The 21,942-nt window shown below is 34.2% G+C and overlaps 2 protein-coding genes across 2 annotated transcripts; one reads left to right on the top strand and one right to left on the bottom strand.

Annotated features, from left to right (window-relative positions):
* Positions 1-1,431: 1,431 nt before the first annotated feature.
* LOC104726559 (uncharacterized protein At4g04775-like) lies at positions 1,432-2,459 on the top strand. The gene is made up of 2 exons (XM_010445442.3): positions 1,432-1,918; positions 2,019-2,459. The coding sequence occupies exons 1-2, from the start codon at positions 1,745-1,747 to the stop codon at positions 2,316-2,318; spliced, it is 474 nt and encodes a 157-aa protein (XP_010443744.1). The 5' UTR covers positions 1,432-1,744; the 3' UTR covers positions 2,319-2,459.
* Positions 2,460-4,442: 1,983 nt separating this feature from the next.
* On the bottom strand, positions 4,443-8,264 carry LOC104752940 (uncharacterized). The gene is made up of 4 exons (XM_087477514.1): positions 7,289-8,264; positions 6,600-7,052; positions 6,140-6,199; positions 4,443-6,009 (listed from the first exon to the last, which is right to left on the bottom strand). Exons 1-4 carry the CDS (start codon positions 8,262-8,264, stop codon positions 4,577-4,579), a joined length of 2,922 nt encoding a protein of 973 aa, XP_087333640.1. The 3' UTR covers positions 4,443-4,576.
* Positions 8,265-21,942: the final 13,678 nt, after the last annotated feature.

The raw sequence follows: 21,942 nt of genomic DNA, 5'->3' as shown, positions 1-21,942 counted from the left end.
AAGGCGGTTGGATATTATGATTGGGGAAAGCGTTTGAACATGGTGGTTAGAATCTGTTTTTGGTGGTTACAACCACTCATCCTAGCCACTATCAAAAACCAATGTTTGGCTTTATAGAGATGTTGCACAATTTTTTTTCTTCTTCTTTGGACACAAAGTTGCATAGTTTTATTTATTTTTTTATTGTTCAAACCCTAATCTTGATTTAATATATGTTACTATTCTTCTCAATGTTTTTTTCTTATGAAAAAATTAGTAAGCCAAAAATAAATAAAAATTTAGTAAATCAAAATTATGATTTGAATAGTAACATACATGGAGATTATGATTTTGTTAATGTCATATAATGAAGATTTTAAAAATAAACATTTGCTAATTTTGTTAATATCACATTTGATCATTTTGTTAATATCATTTAAATATATTAGTATTTTATATTATGAATTAGATAATGATTTATTATTTCATTTTTTAACTAAATTAATTTCAATTTTTTTATAACTTATACTATTCAACCGCTGAAATGTTACCAATCAAACTAAATACTCAACCGCTTTCTTTTATTTTGCCGTCTTTTCCATTCGCTAACTTTAACCGCTTTCTTTTTAACCACCTTCTTTACAACCGCTATAAAAATTTCAACTGCCTCTTTTAAACGTGGTTACCAATTGGAGCCATAATTGGAACCATAAAATACTTAGAGCAATAGCCTTTGAAATTCTTTGTATTTATTTGCAAATTTTCTGATAGCCTTAAATAAAGTACTTACAGCAATAATCTTTAAAATTCTTATTTCATTGTCAATAAATTTAAACTTGCATAAAATAAAATAAAAACCTTGAACCTATTTCAATTTATTCTTATCTTAAAATAGCTTGTTTTAAAAATTAATAAATAAAATATGTGAGATATAAGGAAAAAAAACACATAACCTTTTGCAAGGGATTGAAACATATAGTAAAAAAAAAAGATAAAGAATTTAAACAATAGATATTACATATTGTAACCCATAGAAAGTCGTAGCTTCAAATTTTGTCTTCCATTCCATTTATGTTTAGATATAATTTTGAAAATTCAAACAAAAATGGTGAAATATGAGATACCAAATTATTGTAAAAGATCTGACAGTAAAAAACAAAACAATACAATAGAATAATAAAACCCAGAGCAGAAAATATTGCAGGAAAGAAAATATAGGTCAAGTGTGGCGCAGGTGATTTGAGGGAGAGTCAGAGAGATATATGAGCTGCCATTTAGATGATAGAAAACAGCCGCCATTTTGTTTAGCCCAATGTCTGTTTCTCTCGACAAACTCACTTCTCACTTCTCATCAGTCAGTCATACACTCATACAGTTTTGAAAATATTATATTTCAACGTCAATATTTTGCTACTACGTATAAATTAATTTAAAATGAAAATTGGACAATAATTTAAGGGAAAACGTCCTGGTTCCCCATGAGAACTATGATATCGTACCAGATGGAGCCCGATCTTTACCCCCGTCCCAGATGGCTCTCATGAAATTCTTCTCAATCTATATACCCATATATCGGGATGTTATCGGTTTAAAGAGTGAACCGATACGATACCGTTCATACCAAATAGAAAACCAAAAATAAAACCTGACTGATGTTAATAATCCGACCCGAGACGATACATCTATAACACATCTATAACTCCATTAAAATCCCCAAATCCTCAAACCCTAAAAGCATAAAATTCTTAAATCGATCTTTGCAACCATGAGTACCGTTTCTGGAGGTTCGAGTGGTTCATCAAATGTTCGACAAAGAGGATTCGTCGTTGGCGTGCCTAAGAGATGCTGGTGTGGGGAACACATCGTGGCAAAGAATTCCAAATCCGAGCCTAATCCTTCTCGGAGATACTTTCGATGTCGAGAAGCAGCAGCAAAGAAGGTACTATGTTATGCTTTGTTTGATGTAGACATCGACCTAATCCAAATCCGAGCCTAATCCTTCTCATCAATTTTCATTGTATTCTATGATATAATGTTAGCTTGTGAACGATAACCACATCTTTAAGTGGGTCGATGAGGCATTGTTGGACGAGGTAGCAACATTGGGTGTTCAATTTGAGAGAGTAAAAGAAGAGATGAAAGAGCGTACAATAGAGACATTGCAAGAACAGAAGCTGAAATTTGAGAAGATGCAAATGGAGTTCGAAAAAGAGCTTTGTGAGAGGGTTGAAGAAGTTTTGTTGGAAGCAAAAGCTGAATTGCAATGTAGGATGAATAAGAGTATAATTGTATGTGTTTTCGGTTTTATGATCTTGTTTGCTCTGTTTAAGCTTGTATGATGAGCTATTGTAAACTATTGTTCGGTTGTAATCTATTGTTGTTCGGTTGTATGCTCTGCTTTATGCTCTTGTTTGTTTTGGTGTTGAGTGTGAACTCCTGTTGGTGTTGCTATTGCATTTAATAAGATAAGACATTCCACATTTCATAAAAGGCAGAACATGATGAACACATGTTCTGAAAACAAGCAGAATGATAACGTTTTGAAATCATGTTCTCAACATGATCACAGACCAAAAACATAACCCTACTAGTCTATTCGACCAAAATACAGATCCAACTAGTCTCTTAAACCAAAAAACAGACCCCTACTACCATAATCTTCAATATTCAGGCTTGTGAAAGTCCTCCACCACCTTGAGATAGTCCTCCACCACCCTGAACAACTTCTCCTCCACCAGATTGAGAAAGTCCACCACCATCTTGAGAAAGTCCACCACCTTGAACAACTTCTCCTCCACCACCCTGAGAAGCCTGAAAAACCGCAAATTTCAAAAAATGAGAACAAGAGACTCATCTTGAGAAATAAAATGAGAAAAAACCGATTAACAACCTGTGTTTGATTCTTCTTCTGGTGGTACCTACGGTTATGCTGATCAGAACCACAAATTCCACAGTGCATTATCCTTTTTTTATGTTTTGGTTTCTTCTTGACAGGAGACTCATTTACACCTGGCTTCCTCTTCTTGTCTGCCTTGGTTATCTTCTTTCTCCCAGTTCTTCTAAGGGCATCGAAACAAACATAAAACCGATTGAAGACGTCTTGACCAGCATCATTCTTAATTGTATCAATCTCCACAACAGACCCTGGATTTGCTTCCAAGATCTCAGCTTGGTAATCTCGCAGTCGTGCAAACTGTTGTTCATACTCATACTCTATCCATCCCAAAGCCTTTCTCCGAGCAGCTTGACATTGTGGCCTAGTAGCGGATATCTTCCACCTTTCCATGATAATCTGTTCAATCCTCAAAGGCTTGTAATGATCCGGTTCCTCTCTAATCTTATCGAGAAAAATTCTAGCTATGACTGGGACCTTAAACATCTCACACTCGCCATTGGGGGTACAACAATGCTTATCAATGTATTTCGTAATCTTCCACAAAGATGCGTTTGGAAGAAGTGCAGCAAACACTTTCCACTCACAATTGCCCTTATCCCCAACACATCTAAACCCGAGTTTATCTTTGTCATACCTGTATTGCTTCAAATTGTAACCAGTATGTAGTGCATAGTCCAAGACACTCTCCTTGAATGCGACCCCATTGTAGAAGGATTGGTCTTTCCACAAAGTTCCATCACCACGTCCGATATCCGTAAACACCCTCTCTGGACCCGCACCACGACCACGACCCGCACCACGACCACGACCTTCTTCCTCGTCGTCACTTTCTGGGTACGTATCATGACGAATCGACTCTTCAGCATCGGTAAATTCCTGAGCAAGCATATCGACGTGAAATTCATCTCGATCCTCTCCTTCTTCATCGTACTCTCGTTCTCCAACACCATCTCTTTGCCCAATACCATCTTGTTGCCCAAAACCAGATCGGATTATTAAATCCATCGATTCAATTTGAGAAATCGATGGTGAAATTTGATTTTCTAGGGTTCGTCGCGAGAGAAAACAAAAAAGAGGTTAAAATGTGATTTTAGGGATTTCTCGGTTGAGGGTTATGTTTCTAATCGGGTCAAAATCAGGTTTTAATCGGGTCGAAATCAGGTTTATTTTGGTTTGTAAACTTCGTCACTCGGTTAATCAAATAGTAAACCAATTAAACCTATAGCAATGGTGAAATAGATGATATCTTCTATTCTCATGGAGATACAAAACGTAAATTACAGATATATGGGTATATAGATTGAAAAGAATTTCAGGAGAGCCATCTGGGACGGGGGTAAAGATCGGGCTCCATCTGGTACGATATCATAGTTCTCATGGGAAACCAGGACGTTTTCCCATAATTTAATGAGTTTACTACAAGTCTACAATTGCATCTTTTTTATTCATTTCATGCGTAATTTATCTCCAACGAATAATAACAATTATTATCCGCTGCTCACTACAAACTTACTTAACTCTCGAAATATTTGAAACTAAAACGTTGCTACCGAAGGTAATCAGATTGACTAACCTGATGGACAAACACTCTATGTCAATTGTGACTCGAACATTCAGATGTGAAACTAAACATGGTTTTAAAACACTAGACTGCTTGAAAAGAACAAGAAAAGTAAAAAAAAAATAAAGAAAAAAAGTAGACTAATATGACGATGTACTGGCAGATTGAACCTGGAGAAGGTGGTGAAAGCAATCAGCTGCGGTCGGTCGGTTCTCTTGGTTCGGTTCCAAGCACTTTGCCTGAAGTTCTCTCAACATCTTTGGCACATTACTCAATCCACACGTCTTTATCATATAACCCACTCCCCACACATCCACTTTCACCGCATGCAATCCCCTCTCCATCTCCGGTGCGTGTCTCCCACGCTCCTCTTCCTTCTCCTCAACTGCCTTAGCTACAGGACGGTAGGGGTTAAGCTGCGGGGCCTCAACAGCCGCGTCGAACCCACAAACGAACCAATCCGTGTCAGTTGTTGTTGTGGTCGTCGCCGTGCTTCTCATTACATTATCCCATCCCATGTCACGGTGCATGAACGAAAGGTCGTGAAGGGCAACGAGCGCTTTAGTCACACACATCAGCGAGTCGATGAGCTGGTCAACGTTTTGTGGTTTAACTCTGATTCCACGTGGCTTAAAACTCAACGACAGATCTTTCTCGCATGCCCTATCCAAATGCTCCGCGTGTGGAACTCTTTGGTCGAGAAAATCGTAGATTCCTTTAACTTTCATCCATTTTCTCTTGCTTGAGTAGTACTTAGTCACCGTGTGAGGCGTTACTTCTGTCACATATTCTCCATGATCGGTTCTCTCAAAGTCGTTGTAGCATAAAGGCCTCGTAGTGCACCTATCCGCAAGCAAAGGTAAGAGGGAAGCGAGACGGTAACAAGGAACCAATGCCTTGATTCGATCGGACGGTGATGAGACATTGAATGAATAAAGATCAGTGCAGATCACTCGATCTTGCGATGATAGGCTCAAAGCGCAGAAAGTTACGGTGAACCCTATTGCGTGATATCCAAGAATGTATGGAAGATCATTGTACGACCAAAGAATCTTCTCGACCAATAGCGAACAAGGATCATCTGCACCTTCTCGTACCTTATCAGCCTCTTCTCCTCTCCATAAACCAAATCCTTTTATGAACCCCATCACGTTTGGCCACTGATCTTGTACGTTTTCAACCCAAGACGACGAGTCTGGTTTACGCAAAACCACCATTTCATAAAACTTTGAAACCATCCGGTTAATGCAGTCGTCCCATAATGGGATAAGCGAGTCTTTGCTTGAGATAACGAATCCGTTATTAGGGTTTAAGCGGGACATTATGGGGCCAATGATATCGTATGTGATTGCTCTACAATCTAGTAGCTCAGTGGATGAGATGGAGAAGAAGAGCTCTTTTCCCGTTGGCAAGTCTTTGTAGACGTCTGGCCGGAGAGGAAACCGGAGATTTTCCGACGGTGGTTCTCGAAGATATCGTGCAAGGTCAAATAAACTCGGGAGATTTCCAGCTGGTACACGCAATTTACTCAAGCAATGCTCCGATGGGTCTTGGAAGTCCAGTGTAGATATTGCTGTATTAGCAATACTACCCATGTTAATAATATAATAATGGGAACTTTAAGCTATACGATTCGAAATGTTATCAAAAAAAAAAAAACAGAAAAAAAAAAAGAATAGCTATAAAATTTGAAATGAATTTACATTTATAAATGGGTTCTGAGAGTTGAAGCTGAGCTCGATCAATCAAACCTGCCACATTAACTGTTAAAAAGATATACTAATAAGTTAATTAGAGAGTGACATTAATTAATCTCTTTAGTTTGTATATAATCACTAAAGGTTTATTGATCAAAACAAATTGCCACATTAACAGAAAAATAATATATATATGATGATTAATAGTTGCTTTGTTTCCCTCTTTAATTTTTTTACACTTAGCGCAGAAGGTTTTAACTTTTACATTTTCTAGCTATATAGATATAACACTAGAAAAGTTGCATAAATTTTTAGTTCCTCTTTAATTTAAGTCTCTTAATCATTAGTATTATATTTTAAATAGTTCTACGCTGATAAGAGAGGCTCTTTGCATTCATTTTCACATTCATTTGCTAGCCAAGATTGTATTATTGTATCACTAAACCAATGTATATATGTATGTTACCTGAAGGTGAAGGAGCAGATGATGAAGTTGACCTTTGTCTTCCAAAGACTTTAAGATGTTGACCAGAAATAAATTTATCCAAAGAAAATCCCTTGAGAGGTCCATCTTCGATGGATTCCATTGTACAAGCAACCATGGAATCGTCCAAGTATGTGAGCTCGTCTGCATTCAAGAAACTCGACGCACTAACCCTAATTCTCCCATAATCAACCTCACCTTCTTCAGCCCACAAGTTAACTGATTCCTCCCAAGTTAACCGTATTTTCCCAATACGGCGAAGATCTTTTATCGAGGAAGACGAAGAAGAAGCAGAAGGGATCATCTCGGAAGTAGGAATGTATAGTGATTTATTAGAGAATAAACCTGATGATCCTCTAGCAATGTTGTGTGAATACGGATGATATTGAGGATAATCATCTGCAGCTATTGATAATGCCAATCGCTTCGCTCTTCCTACAAAGTACATGATAAATTTTCTCAAAGGTTAATTCGCTTGAATTAGACAATTTCATGTTCCTTCAATTCTAATCAATAAGACAAATAAACAATCGTAGCAAACATAGTCTACAAGTCCAAAATAACGCAGTATGGCACAATGTGACTATTTAATAAATAATGCACTTTAGAAAAGTCAAATGAGTAATAAATATGAAAATGTTATGGAAGAAGTAAAAAAAGTAAAATGTTACCAATGGAAGAGATCATAGGGTTGTTTTCAGTATCATATTCGTCTCTTGAAGTCATCAACGGTGGAGGATGAGGAGGAGGTAGTGCCTCAACAGACGGAGGCGTCGAGGTAACAGTCCCCGGAGCTCCGCCGCGGTTGAGAGTCGGAGCTCTGACACGTGGACCCATGAAAAGAGCCAATTCTTGATAGACTTCTTCGTCAAAAGACGCGGGAAGCCGATGTTGCTTCCTCTCGTAAGGAGAGAGCCTGAAGTAACTCTTACCGTATTTTTCTTGATCTCCGCATTTTTCCCACTCGTACACTTTCCTAAACTCACCAAGCATGTTGTCCCATTTCGTACCGGCGATTTTTGAGTCTCGGTTTACGCCGTGTCGGTTTAGGAACTCGGCTACTTCCCTGTCTTTTTCCGCCCGGGTTTTGCCTCTTCCTTCTCCTGACCCGGATCCGGATCCGGACCCGGCTCCTTGGTTTTGGTACTGGATTCTCCAGGCTCTTGCTAGCCAGAGCATCTCGTTTGGTTTCCACACGGGGCTCACGTACTTGCCTTTCCTGAATTTATGTTGAAAGGACTCCGTTTCGGGCTGTTTTATTTGTTTCTCGCTGTTTGTGGCTTCTTGACCGGGCGGTGAAGATCCGGCTGTTTCGGTGGAAGAAGCTGTTACCACGGCGTTGGAAGGTGTCGGCGATGAAGAGATTGTGGAGGCGGTTGGGACAGTGGAAGGGGAAGGCAAGGCTTTCCATTGAGGAGGAGAGAGACCACCGGAAGTGCCAAAACGTGGTCGTTTGGGGACGGCCGGAGCTCCGGGAGAAGAGACGGTGGGTATGAAGATCGGAGTAGGGAGGAAAGATTGGTGGTGGTGGTGGTGGTGGTGGAGGAGTGATGGGTTTGGTGCTTGGTGATCGAGTGAAGAATCTTTAGGTGAGGAGATTTGATTCGGTGATGGTTTTGTAGCATCTCCTTTTGTTGTCTCACCCATTTCAAGAAGCACTCAAATTAAAGAGGAAATTAAAAATACCCCAAAATGAGTTTTTATTATTAAAAAGACAAAACAAAACAAAAAGAGAGAAGGGAACAAGAAGAACGAGAGAGACGATTTTTTTGATATTTTGAGACTCAAGCTAGTTAGCTTCTCTGGTTTTTTGGGGTTTATGAAGGAGTGAAGACTATTAGGGTTTTTAGCTTTTTGGGTTTTGCTTTTTGCAGAAAAATGAAAACGAGTACTATTTTTTTATAAGTATCAAAAGTAATTTAAGTTTTAAACACAGAGAAAATGTTTCCAAGTTTTAATTAAGTTTACTAATTTAAGCCAGTGTAGGTGGCAGTGGCACTCGTTGTAAATAGAAATCTGCTCTTTCTTTCCGTTGATTCTCTCTTTTTTCTCTGGTTGCAAAATAGTTTGAAGAAATAAAAGATATTAGGGATAAGGATAACAATTAAGGCAATTTACATTTTAATTGGTAGGTGTAAGAATTGCCAATTCATTCCAGTATATTTAGAGTGTGAATGGTTGCAGCGGTTAGAGCGGACAAATCCGGTATTTACCATTTAACAAATATAGTCCGCGGTGGTGCAGTCCAAATAAAGCAGAGATAAGACCGCTGCAGATCAACTGCGGACTGTTTTTGCTTACAAATAGAGTTAATCCGCAGCGGTCTGTAGACCGTCCTAAAAATAGAACAGTTTAGACCGCAGACGGATTTGGCCGCTCTGACCACAGTTACCATTCAAACACTTAGTACTTTTGTCAAAAATTACAATACCTAATACGTCATGTAGCACAAAAGGATTTCAGTCAGCTGTCAGCGTTCTCAAATAATTCATTGTATTTACAAAGCAATTTATATAGAAACCAACACATTCCTTTTCTTCTAAAAATCGTGATGGACTTTTGTTTCAGGAAAATAAGATTAAAGTTAGGCCAAGCACCACAGGTCGAAGATTCGGCTGTAAATATATTTTTGGTGGTAATTCAAGAGGTTAAAAAATGCGAGTGATAACTACGGATAAATTATTAAAAGTACCACTCAGACCTAAATGAATGTATAAGTTTCGGTTTGTTTAGGTTTTGCCCTAATCAACCGAAAACGATTAGTTTTAAAGAGAGAAATTTATTGCTCTTTGTTTGAAGATTTTCATTTCAATTTTGTTTATCACAACTGAAGAAAACTAGAGCCCGAATTGTTGCCTTTTTTTTTGGTTCTTTAGATTGTTTTGAAAATTATATAAATGTTTTTGATGAACAAAAGTATATAGGTAAAGTTGGTAAATGCAAACCAGATGCAAATATGGTGTTTGACGGAAATTGTAAAAAGCAAGTAGCACTTAAAATGTATATAGAAATATAATATAATCTATATATATAAAGTTAACTTCGCTCACTCCTACTTCTTCCACATCAGCATCCACCTAATCAATTTTTTTTTCATAAAAAAATATCAATTTTAATATTCATTCATTGCATATTTACTACTTATAATTAATAATAGTGAAAAATAAATAAAAAACGAAATAACTAAAATTAATTAAATTGTAAAATAGTATAAACAATAATATAATGTTTAAGTAAATAATAAAAATAATTATTATCTAAAAATGAATTAAGTAAATAAATAATTTAAAAATAGTAAAATAATACTATAAATTTGTTTTAGTAATAATGTTATTATTAAAATTATAACCAAAAAATGATTATATTTCAAAATTTAGAATGGGTTAATGAGTTTTAGAATGTAAGTAAGATTTTAATGCATGGTAGAGTAAAAAAAACAAGTTATGTAATTATATTTAGAAAATCTAAACATGAAAATAAAATTGAAGTGAAACATTAGTTTCTAAGAAACATATACCATAAAGATTTCTTATTAAATTTTACTTATAAGAAATTAAAGATTAATTACTTAACTTAACTTAAAAGTTTTGATCTAAAACAAAGACATTGTAAGGGACATATTTTTTTTTTTTGGAAAAACTATGAAAAAGAATTTTGAAAAAATAATCTATCTAAAAACAAAACCAATGGTCAGAAAATATAGAAAAAATGATATGTAAGTCGTTACAAAAAGTGGTATGTGATTTGTGTAGCATATCTCATAAAGTATATTATCAACTGGAGCTACAATTTTATAACATGATATAAAACATATATAACAAAATATAACATATATATATATATATATTATCAAATACTTTTAACCCAAAATATTGGCAAAAACAACATATTTAAAGTACACTATATTTTTTTTAGAAGATGAAGCTGAGGTTGCATCAAAAAAATTAACATCTGCGAATAACAGATGAGATTTTAGAAAAATATATAACTTGGATTAGTGAATAGATATTCATTGTGGGGTTTAAACATTTCATCATTTAAGCATTCTTGACTTAGTCGGAAATTCTATTATGGCAGATGATGCATTTGGACAACCTCATTGTAGCGACATAACACTAAAAATGTTTATGAAACTTTGTATATTCACATTTAATATAGGATATCGATATGTTTAAATGATCTCTATAATTAGGTTAACGATCGACATTGACGTTACAACTTTTAAAATTATGTTTTCATGGGATATGAATATGGAATGAACTCTTTTAAAGATAAAAGGTCAGAAGATTGTCAAAAATATTATTGCGACACTAGACAATATATGTTATATATAGATTAGTAAAATAAGTACAACATTTATACAGATTTATCTTTTAATCTTCAAATTATATTCATATTCAATGATTCTTATTGATAAAAATTTTAACTAAAATCTCACGTAAAATCGCAAATAGATATAACAAAGAAATATTATCTTCAAAAATATATTTGTTGTATATCACTGAGTAAAGTACGTTTAGTATTTATATAAATTTATATTCAAAAGTTAGAATAATTATATTTGAGCTCAACAATTTCTATTGATAAGAAATATTTTTAACGAAAATCCCGCGCGTGCGCGGGTACAAATTCTAGTTTATATATATATATATATCTTATATAATAAAAGAAGGTTTTTCTCAACTTCTCCTTAGAACATGACACCTAGCTTATTATATAACTGACACATGTCCTTTCTTAGTTTTAAAGGCCATTGTTTTTAAGTTTTCATATTAGGCTTGACAAAATAAGACCAATTACAAGCCTAACAAATATAATTGACAGCCCTTACACACATCAGGAGTATACGAACCAATCGATATCGAACTCACCTGTACTCACCTTCTCACAACCATCGTTCCCAGCAGCTACCACCTCCGATGTACCTTCACAGATCTCATAATCATTGGGTTTCTTTGGTTTAATTCTCCAACTCCACCTCCAAATTCTAAATCATTTCCGGTTTAATATGTGTGTCAAGATCCCGAACACCTATTTGAAGTTCCGAACAGTATGTAACATTAATCCTGTCCAAAATCGTTTTCAAATTGTTTGGAATCAAATTTAAAATTTTTTAAAAAGGGGTTTAGATCTGCACTACCAATTAGAATCATATGAACCATTATTATGATTACATTATTTGTATTACTTATTATAATCTTTAAAGTAATTAAAGACAGTATGTAACATTAATCATGTCCAAAATCGTTTTCAAATTGTTTGGAATCAACTTTAAATTTTTTTAAAAAGGGGTTTAAAAACAATATCTCCTTCCTGATGAAAATGTCTCCTTCCTGATGAAAATGTATATTATCTCTATTATTGTTCCTCTTGACCCCTGATTTACCTCCATTTTAACATATTCATTTCGCCTTTGTTTCAGGATTGTGCTATACAAGCTTCAGTCCTTCCTAATCGTGTGCCTAAGTTTCAAGATCAATTGGTTAAAGGCCAATTGTACAACATCAATGATTTGATGTTGTCGCATCCTCCAACCGTTATCGTCGCACCAACCACAAGTGGAGAATTGTTTTTACGGAGAAAACGTCTTTGGAGACTGTTAAAAAACGACAATGCTCTATTGGTTTTGATTATTTTAGGTTCTTTACTTTTTCAGACTTGCTTAGACAAGGGTGAGGAGCTTCCATGTAACAACCTATTTTGCATTGTTCGTATTTCTGGTATCCTAGCTTCCACTTTGTTCTTTAGTATATGATTTATATCTACATTTACCCACTCACCAGATGTTGTTGGCAAATTATTCTCATCTCGAACATCTGAAAACAAAGATCAAAACCACCCTTCGAAGACAACTTTCAATTTAACACTGACTTACATTTTAGAAAGGTTAGCTTACATTTCTATCAATATATCAGTTTCAATGTTTAGTCATAAATTTATATTTTAATCTCTTATTTCTCTTCATCTAAAATTATATATTGTCCCATAAATTTTAAACGGCCAAATTCTGCTACTATAATGGCTGACTGGCTGGTTCCTTAATATGTATATTTTATGTGTCTGTATTCTTACTCAAATTATTGTTATGACTCGAGGAAAGTTCTAATGTCTCTAAAGCATTTTTCGTTTAGATCACGTAAATGATTTGCTCATTGCACAATTTATTTTTAAATCTCATTATCGCCTTTAAAATTTCAATAAATTAGCTTACATTTATATCAAAAAATCAAATTCAATGTATAGTCATAAATTTATATTCCAATCTCTTATTTTCCTTTATATAAAATTCTAAATTATCCTAATTTTAAACGGCCAAATTCTGCTACTATAATGGTTAACTGGCTGGATCCTTAATATGTATATTTCATGTGATTTTATTCTATTTCGTACTCAAATTATTGTTATGATTCGAGGAAAGTTCTAATGTCTCTGAAGCATTTTTTCTTTAGATCATGTAAATGATTTGCTCATTGCACAATTCATTTTTAAATGAAAATGGAGGATTTAGGATCTCAGACAAAGAACTGAAGTTTATGCAAAAATGTAAAGTAATAGTCTGGACTGGTGGTTAGGTGGAGGAGAAAACTTTTACGGAATGACCAAACAATCAAATAAAAAATTTAGTTACTCTTATTTTCTCCTTTAAGCTTTTTTCCTATTGCCATTTTGAGTAAGCTGTAATAACATTTTCTGTTTTATCTCAACGAGTTTAAAAGGTTAATTACGGTATGGAGACATCATGAGCCTACGTGCATGTACACTACGACGTATTCATAAAGTCAAAACAATGTAACTTAGCCTAAGATATATATCACAAAACGGTATAATTGTGTTAGAAAATGATTTTTTTTAAGTTTAAAATTTAATTATACATTATATATTATTCTAACTTGGATATTTGTTAAAATTACTACGGATAGAGAGACCTAAAGCTTAAAATAGATGATCAGATCTCTATTATATATATGTCAAAGGAAGACATTAGAGAAACAATGTTAGACGAGGCGATTTGTAATTGATTTTAGTTAACTTGTGATATGGGACTTAAATTTCAACTTTCGCTTATGTCTTTACGTAACAACTAAATAAAGATGATGAGGATTTGCCTTAAACAATGTCAAAGTGAATAAAATCACCAAAATGTAATCTTTATTTTATTTTGTTTTTGGTTTAAAACCACTGAATAGGCTTTGAAGTTTGAAAAATTCATATCATTTTCCGTCTTTGTGTTGACAGGACAAAATAGGTGTTTTTTATGTTAGGGGTTACCAACAATTAAAAGGGAAATAAACTACACATTATCTGAATCTGAGGATGAAAAATGTGCAACATTAAGAAATATAATATTTCTTTTATATCTCCAAACTTCATCATCTTTAATAAAAGATTACTCATGGGATAAATTCAAAACTCAAAAATGATGGTAGATCTCGGCTATTTTTTTAAGGCCACAACGTAAACAACGTCCAAACAAGTTATTAAGTGACGTGTATTAATATGACTATATGAGTCTATCTTCTATAATTTTTAGTTGACAAATTACGTCTTGACCCAACAGAAAATACAAAGTAAATGATCATTTGCCCATACAGCTTACATCAAACATGTTACTATTCTCGAAGCTGTTTAAATATTGATTGATCATTTTAATGTTTACAACTACATTGCATAAATCATATATCTTGTAATCACAAAATTTACCAAGAATGTATTGCAATGTGGTTACATCGCAAAACAACATGTCCTAGAAGATAATCAGTCTAAGCTTTTAAACATTTCGTTATTCAAAAAAATAAACATGATTAATAAAATCCAATATACATGAGGGTGTAGTTTAATAACTTTTTTTTTTTTGTCGCCGACTGTTTTCATTAAATATCTTAAAAGGATTACATGGTGAATAGAAGCCTAATTACAAGATATAAAAGCCCAATTAACCCAAAAGTATTATAAGCAGAGAAACAAAATGAATGGGTCAATAAGGGACACGTGTATAACACATGTTTGCGTGCACGTTGAAGGGGAATTGCGACGACCGACTCATGTCACTGCCACCGCCTTTCCGCCGGAGCTGAAACTCCGACCACAGCCAAATTTCTGGCAAGTATAGCACTTTGTCCACAATATGATCTGTCAAATTTCAGCTTGTAACTCCGAAATTCACCAAATCTTTTTGCAGCTTTTTCCAAGTATGAAAGAAACAGAGAAAATTGAATTTTCATATTTGTTAAGCCTCGGAATACGTGAGAAGGTGAGATGTCATATCAGTCGCAAAACACACTCTCCTAATCCGTTCTTCACCAGCCACCGAATTCCTTTCTTCACGATTAGATGTGTCTGTATTTTATAGGGTTTTAACTATAGTTTTTAAGTTTGTTTTGAGTCTTTTCCTAGGTCCAAGTGTGCTTTTAGAGTCCTTTTAGTCCTTTGTGAATATTTACAGGTTCTAGGTGACTTTGGAAGGAATCTGAGCGTTTTGGGGGTGAAAATATGCATCTGGAGCTAAATTGGTTGAAGACTGATCAAGCTAGTAGGCAGATGGAGTGAGAGCAGAAAAACGTTCCGGATCGACTGATCCTTTCGAGATCGACCATTCCCGTCCCCGACGCAACTTTTCCTTATTTGTTTTAAACCGACTTTTAGGGTTTTATTTTGATATTTAAGTTAGAGGCACGGCCTCCAGAGACATAAGCTTTATTTTCTGAGACTATTTTGTATTGAGAGCAAAGGGAGAAGATCTCTAATCCTTCTTGACACTTTGGAGAAGATTTCTAAACCCTATTTTCTATTCTTTTGCAATTCAATTATGTTTTCTTCATTATTGATTGCTGTTTCTGCTTCTCCATGTCTGAGTAGTTTCACTATTGGGTTTAGGGTTTCAGAAGGGTTTCTATGATTAATTGATGCTAGATTTGTTAGATTAGGGATTGATCTTATTGTTCTTCATCTATAGTTGTTCTTAATGCTTAAGCTAGATTGATCACCTAGATTAAGATCTTAGGTTTAATTCATCGGGGCACCAAAAGTGTTGTTGAGTTGCTTGAAAAGAACATAGGTGAGCAAGGTGATCCTTAGCCAACGACAGTTGAAGTTGAGGCACCTTGTGAACATAATCAAACTTGAACTTATTGCTTGCTAGGATTGTTTAAATTCAAACGACGGTTTAGAGTTTTATCAATTCCTCGCATAGATAGCTAATGCTGCGACAGTAGGTTAGTTTTACATTCGAGATTTGAGTTCAAGAACTGTGTCTGATGCATCCCTATCTAATCATCTAAATTCGTGATCATAAACCCTAAAGATTCCCTGCGCCCAATATTTCCTTTTTGATTTAAAGCAACTTATTTATTCGGTTACTTAAAACACAATCTTTCTCATTGCCTTAGCTATATTTGATCTATACAATTTCATAGTGTATTGTTTGGTCCCTGTGGATTCGATCCTGAAGTGTTACAACGATACCACTAGATCGTGGTGGAGTACACATTAGGTTTTAATTGACCTGTTGATCACGATTCACAAACCCAAGAAGAAACCGTCATCCATAGCCGATCTAACGGCCCCAATAAGTTATGAGGATCTACACTCCTCATGAATGGAATCGAGCAATCCGACGATCCAAAAGCTCCGTCCACTACTCGGCTTTGCCTCCTTAAACCATAAGGAGATCTATGAGGTTCTGCAAAAAGAAAAGAAAACTAAAGAAATAGCCACCAAAGCTATGATACACTCTCACTTAGGCGAGAAATATAACCGGACTTAGCCGGAGACAAAAAGCCGACGATAAGTTTCGTCGGAAAATGAGAACGAAAGCTTTCTCTCTCTGAAAGGTTTGGGAGAGAGAAGAGAGAGAGAGAGCGTTCCAAAGAGGGGGTGTAGTTTAATTACTTAAGATACATACTCTTCCCCCAAAACCAGACAAAGGGGGCTCAATCTTTTTTGTCATTCCTCTTTTACAGGCTATCGGTGTTGTTGACGGTTCTTGGAAAGCGACAAATGCTCTTGCAGGTGCAGGTTGGTTTTGTTCTTCCACTCAACATTCGAGAACGGACATGGGAGCAACCAATTTTCGGCGAAGTTTGTCTCCACTCCATGCTGAAGTAGAAGCTCTCATTTGGGCTATGCAGTGCATGATTGGACATGATTACCGGGACGTGGTTTTTTTATACGGATTGTTCTGATTTGGTGAAGATGGTGTCTTCTCCTTCTGAATGGCCGGCTTTCACTCCCTACCTCGACGACATCAAGATGGATCAGACGGAGTTCTCTTCTTTCTCTCTATCTCTGGTCCCACGTACTGCTAATGTCAAAGCGGATTCCCTGGCACGCCAAGCGCGTATGTCACCCACCATGTTTTGTTTGTGAACTCTTTTTCTTCAAATTGGCTCGTTTGAGCTGATTCTTTTGTTATCAAAAAAAAAAAAAAAATACTCTTCCCCAAAAATTAATATCATTTTTATCAATAAAAAGAAATCAGTTAAGAAAATAAAATACTGAAAGATGAAAATCTAACAGTAAAAAAATTTGCCAATAGAATAAATATGAAGATAAGCCCGTGCGTAGCACGGGACAACTCCTAGTATATATATATACTGAAATTATTTATATCAAATACCAAATGCATATGATATCCTTATCTATATATACACGGATAGGTAGATCTACGTACATAGGTTTTATAAGAATTTGAATATTGTATGGTGATTTACAGTCATTAACCAACAAAAAGAGATGCCTGTGGAACCTGGCAATGAATAAAGCGCATCAGTTTAGCTAATATAATATACATATTTAACGTTGATGTCTGATTTTGACAACTAGAAAAAGGTATGAGAGTCCATCATTGTCCATTTGTCCTTAAGACTGCAAACGCGGCGTAAGAATTCATTTCTTTGCATTATTATTATTTTTGTTTTGACATTATTACTATTTATGCATTTTTTCAACAATTTCTTTTGCGGTATTTTTGTTAAATTTTGGATAATTTGTTTGTTTTCATGGATTTTTAATCAACAAAGAAATTTTGATATAATTCTTTTAAAAAAAAATCAGAAAATAATAATAAATAGCCGAGGGAAAAGGGACTAAGAGTGTGTGTTTGTGCGATTAAAGGGAGAGAGGAAGAGATGTGGACACATCGGTTCCATGCTTCTGCTCCATTGACTCTCATGCCAGTTTTGCCTTTTCCAAGCTCTTTTTTTTTAACTTAATTGTTTAATATTTCTTATCAAATTCTAGTATAGGCTTTATAGCATTACTAAAAATACTTGGAGTATTCAATATATTTTTTACTAGAAGTAGTTAAAACATGTAATTTTTTACCTTATATTGTGTTGTCCAGCTCAACCCCACTTACCAAAGCAAGTAAGCAAGCTTAGCTCAACTTACTCAATGTACAACTACAAACTGTTTTAATTCAGTTTATATATATTTTCTTTTAAATCAGACTCTCACTATAGTGTGATATGGTAATGAAAAAATAACAATATAGAAAATATTTCATAAAAATTGTTGAATTTAAAAATTTGTGTCATATGCATAGAACATTCATTTCATTGTGTAAGATGCAAAATTGTTATAATTTTGTGTTAGTGTCTTTACAGGAATATCAAGGTCATATGCATCTCTGTATAAATAGCATCCCATGTATTTTTACATATATGATGAATCCACAGAAATTTTGAATATCTTATATTATAAATGCTTACATTAATTTAAAGCAGATATTGATAAATATTGAACTCGAAAATTATATACTAATTCACAAGATAACTCATAAATCTTACTAGCACGCCAGAACCGAATTCAATCAAGTCAAATCATGCATGATTAATAACTCTGTTGGTGATACAATAATACACTGTATAATGCATAAATTATTTGCTAGATCATGACTCCAAGTCATACCCAAATTTAGAAACCGGTTGATACAAGACCCGATGTTTTTATATGGTTTGGTAAATATTGCAACCCAATTAAGGACGGAATTTTTTTTTTTAAAACTACTAGAAGTTGAAGCCTGGCTAGATTATGAAGACATGTAAGCTTATCAACAATTTAATAACTTGCTTATAATAATGCCTTGAGTGAAATGTAACGGGGAAAAAATAGAGTAGGATGTCTTAAATTTCATAAACCGTTAAAAACACAGAAAGACAAGTGAAAAATGATGGGCACGATCACCAAACCATTAAAACTCATCTCTCTAGCTAAATTTAAAAATTTAAAACCCTACTCTTTTTCTCTCTCTCCCTCCCTATACATCCTTTTCTCTCTCTAGGTCGGCTGCTGCTTACCTAATCAACAGACCATACACAAACACTCTCTTCTCTCTCACACTTTCTTGTCATGAAAATTTTAAATTTGTTATATGCATGAAATTAATTTATTGTTGCCCTAAAAGGGCACATACACATGCTCATGCCTCCTCATCAATGGAAGTAAAATTTGCTTTTCTTGTTTTAACATTTATAGAAATAATGTGTCTTTGTTTCCACAACTATTTATAGGGAGGCATCACTTTCTTAGGTCAGATCTGTTCTATCTTCTTGATACTTGATACTAGATAGTTGATACTTATACCATATCAACATGATTCTTTTTTCTTTCTGGATTTCCTTTTATTTATTTATTTATTTGAGTTTTGATATGTTTTGGCTTGAAATCTTGGATACGTAGTCGTAGGCATCTTAGAAAAGTAGCAAAGTGCATTAAAAAAAAAAGAGAAAAAAGTGAGTGAGAAAATCTATATGGCTGCTTTATGGAGAATATTTAATCATGAGTATATTATATGCATGCTTATAATGTGATAACATTAACAGCTAGAGTTTCCTTTGCCTCGCGCGTATGGGCATATGAAATTATTTTGTGTCACTATATACTATAGTATAAGGCATTTCGGGATTCGGTAATTTACAGAAGAAAAAAAAAAATATGGTACAAGAAAATAGAAGTGGTACTTTGAGTCACTCGGCAACATGAGCACAAAACCTTTCTCCAAAACAAGGATTCGAGTCAATCATCTTCCAAATCAGAACCTTACTTAACATTCCATTATTAAAACTCATCACCAATTATCTTTCAGTTACTGCAGGATAATTAACCTTGGAGAAAAACCTCACACTTCACTAGATACTCGAATGGTATCTTCAACACATGTTGTAACAAAATTACGTGAGGATGTCCATTTTCCTTGATCCTCTTGTCCTTTACCTTTCCCTTCTCCATTAGCCTTTATTATTAGACTATATCGGTGAGGACTTCTTTCACATCACTCATATCACTACATTTCTCCATGCTCATCACAAATATTATATTCTTTTTTATATAAATAAATATAGCACTTTGAAATGCATGTCACTCTATGGTAGATCTCCTTTAGTCGTGTTAGCCGTATTAATTTCAAGACTTGATTTTCCATATGAAAATTAATTTTGCCCTTCTTTACATTAATTATAGCACTCTCATTGGCTAGAAAAATGTATACTTATGATGAGAGAGTCATGTTGCTCCTCATCTAGCTCGACCAAAAATGAAAAATTCTTGTATATAGCTATATAAAACAATGAAGTCGATTGGGATGTATACATTCCCAATTGAAAAGTGGAATATGTGAAAGAAACCAAGCCTGAATCTTCGGCCCTTGTATTGAGGTCCCATGCACCAGCATGTTGTTATAAATACCCAATAACTTAATTTCGCATGTTTCATTTTAGTAATTGTATCTTCAATAAATCCCAGTTTGTTTTCGTCTTGAAAGTACAGCGCGCATTAGCTTAGACTTACGCTCCCAATTTATCCAGGAAATTTAGTCGTGCAGATCACTTTTCCCGGTTCCGGTGTAGCATGCAGATAATAATGAAACAATGTAGTAAAGTCTTTGCTATTGTCTGTCGAATTTGAGGTTACATGATCACTAAAGACTCTAGAACAGTAGTCAAAATTTATAAGGTTGCGTGTTGTGATAAAAACTATAGATTTTGGACTAATTCAGATTCTTATACTACAAATCGATAATCGATATATAACATCATATTATTTTCATAAGCGACTTTTTTATACATCAAATTCCACAATGTTGTTTTAAAAAGAATATTAAAATTATTTACAGTATTAGGATGTCCCGACATTCAATATCAATATTGCCCAATATGTATATCTCTAAACATCCGAAGGTTTTTTTTTTGTAGCGCAATGTCAAAAAAATTTGGGTCAAAAGTGTAATGAAGCAGCTAGCTATGATCAATACAATAAAACTAGAATGTGTTGCTCTCCTCATCTGACAACTCAGCATTTTAGGCTCTTCTCAGCTTGACATCTCAGTAAAATCGTTAGCCAATAAAAACATTTCAAATAATACAACTCAACATGTCTCAACCTATAATAAGTCTCTTTTTTCCATATTATTTTTTATCTTAAACTTGATTTTATTTTGTTGGGTTTAGTTTTTAAAATAAGTGGGCTTAAAATAATTTGTAATGGATTCCACAAGCTCATATTCTTCTCAAATCAGCCCAACCGATGAGTAAATGTGAAAACAAAGAAGAAATAATGTGATTGGTTTACAACCAATTTCATAAACTAGCCGAAAAAGACTCGTATTAAGGGATGACTGAGTTGATAGTATCGTAGGTATAGAGAACCTAGAGACACAACAAATTACCACACGATTTGGAATATGTCATCTTGACCCAAATATTTTTGTAAAGTATATATTCTCGTACAGATCGTTTTAATAAGAAGAATACTTATATATGCTAAGATCTCGATTTTCATTATGGTTGGAGACTTTGGAGTCTTGGAGAATATAATAATCTTCATGGCAGTTCTTCAAATTAACATTGACCAAAAAAAATGAAAAAAAATTGAAGTTGGTTAATTTGCAATCTTTTAAGAATACTAGGTAAGACCCGCACTATGCTGCATACTATTTTCAATAATTATTTAGTTTAAGATAAATAAGATTGAGCATTTTATAAACTTGTAGAACTGGAATATAGTATTTTGCTTTTGCTCAAATATTATTTTATACTTTATACATTTTAATATATATATATATATATATATATATATATATAAGGTAACCACTTGAATGACATCCTCTTAGCAAAAATACAAAATTATGAATTTTCTTTCTTGTGTCTTCTTTTACTGAAAAATTATTTTACTTTAAAAAAAACAAAAGTCTTATTTTATTATTCTAAACAATGTTTTAAGTTTGATCCATAAAAAAACCGAAATAGCTCGCCGTCGACTAAGTTTCATCGCGAGTTACTTATTTTTACTTTTATTTAGTTAATAATTACTGTAAATGACTGACAAAAGT

The sequence above is a fragment of the Camelina sativa genome, chromosome 2 (assembly GCF_030686135.1).
Source record: "Camelina sativa cultivar CO46 ecotype springtype chromosome 2, ASM3068613v1".
Taxonomy (NCBI): Eukaryota; Viridiplantae; Streptophyta; class Magnoliopsida; order Brassicales; family Brassicaceae; genus Camelina; species Camelina sativa.
The sequence above is the reverse complement of the archived record's forward strand: the minus strand, read 5'-3'. Positions and strand labels throughout refer to the sequence as shown.

Excerpts from the sequence above, each read along its gene's own strand:
- LOC104726559 (XM_010445442.3), top strand. The coding sequence starts at position 1,745 with ATGAGTACCGTTTCTGGAGGTTCGAGTGGTTCATCAAATGTTCGACAA. Across the intron at positions 1,919-2,018 it reads GAGAAGCAGCAGCAAAGAAG|CTTGTGAACGATAACCACAT; the intron begins GTACTATGTTAT and ends ATATAATGTTAG.
- LOC104752940 (XM_087477514.1), bottom strand. The coding sequence starts at position 8,264 with ATGGGTGAGACAACAAAAGGAGATGCTACAAAACCATCACCGAATCAA. Across the intron at positions 7,053-7,288 it reads CCCTATGATCTCTTCCATTG|GAAGAGCGAAGCGATTGGCA; the intron begins GTAACATTTTAC and ends TGTACTTTGTAG. Across the intron at positions 6,010-6,139 it reads CTCAGAACCCATTTATAAAT|CAATATCTACACTGGACTTC; the intron begins GTAAATTCATTT and ends TTGCTAATACAG.